At 32.7% G+C, this 1343-nt stretch overlaps 1 protein-coding gene across 1 annotated transcript; it reads left to right on the forward strand.

Moving 5' to 3' along the window:
- Positions 1-336: 336 nt before the first annotated feature.
- Positions 337-855, forward strand: LOC110870748. Its single transcript, XM_022119904.2, has one exon. The coding sequence runs from the start codon at positions 572-574 to the stop codon at positions 779-781; it is 210 nt and encodes a 69-aa protein (XP_021975596.1). The 5' UTR covers positions 337-571; the 3' UTR covers positions 782-855.
- The last annotated feature ends 488 nt before the right edge of the window (positions 856-1343 follow it).

Raw genomic sequence — 1343 nt, forward strand, 5'->3', positions numbered from 1 at the left:
AAACGACAAAAAAATGATAAGTTAACAGAAAGTTCTAAACCAGTTTGCCAATTGGATGAAAATGACAACAAAAAATGAAACCTCAAAGACCCAAATACAAAAGTTTCCATTTTTAGACTAAAATGGCTTAAACTGAGGGGTCATTTTAGCATTTTACTCCTGGTTTTAAAACCAAATTGATTAAAAACAATAGTAAATGTGGGAATTTTAGGATAATAATTTAGATATCAAAACAAACAAATTATACATGTGGTATCATACTTTTTATTTCTGATTTTCGACTCGTTTTCTTTCGAATAATACAACAATATATCGACGTATACATGTTAAGTTTGTGTATAGCTTTTGGTAATAAAATTGTGAAAACAAGATCTTATCACATGCATGAACTTTGGCAGTGAATCTCAAGTGACTTGGTTCACTAGGTTCCCTCCCACACACCCTCAATCCTCTTTGCTTCTCACCAAAGTCTATGCCCCTCTTTATCTCGTTTATATATAACATCAATTCAAACCACTCAAAAAACACATACAAACAAAACTAATATAGTGTTTTTGCTTTATAACATACAATGTTGGATTGGGGCCCGGTTTTTGTTTCAGTGGTACTCTTCGTGTTGTTCACACCAGGGTTACTGTTTCAGCTCCCAGGACAAAGGCGTTGTGTTGAGTTTGGCAACTTTCAGACGAGTGGAGCAGCTGTCTTGATACATACATTGCTTTTCTTTGGCTTCATATGTCTCTTCATGTTTGCCGTTAAGATCCATCTCTACGTTAGCTAATTAAAACCGAAAAGATCACAATTATGTCTGATTTTTAAGTTTTCAAATTATTTGTTGAATTTCTAATGTTTTTGCACTTGCTTTTGTTTTGATGAAAATTATAATAAATATCAAGTTGTTAGCTTGGATGTCACTTAAAAAACTTTTGTGTTAGGACATATTTGATACGTGTCCACTTACCATTAATGCATAATGATATGATGGGTTATATTTATTGAGTTAAGTTCACGTAAAAATAAAATAAACATACGAAACGTACGAATTGAAAGAAAAGTAAAAAAAATGCCGGTGTCATTTTGGTAATTATCAGCAACTTTAAAATTACTCAAGTAGAGTAATTTTGAGCTTCTGTAGAGTAATTTTGTAAATGTGCATGTAGAGTAATTTTGGTCGTGTAGGGTAATTATCAAAATTACACTAACCCCCCTCCCCCCCCCCCCCGCAAAAAAAAAAAAAAAAAAAAAAAAAAAAACTCCCCCCCCCCCCCAAACTAAAAGCTAAACCACATAACTAAATGCTAACAAAATTACTCTACAAGACATTTTCCAAATTACTCTACAGA

This window comes from Helianthus annuus, chromosome 8 (genome assembly GCF_002127325.2).
Source record: "Helianthus annuus cultivar XRQ/B chromosome 8, HanXRQr2.0-SUNRISE, whole genome shotgun sequence".
NCBI lineage: Eukaryota > Viridiplantae > Streptophyta > Magnoliopsida > Asterales > Asteraceae > Helianthus > Helianthus annuus.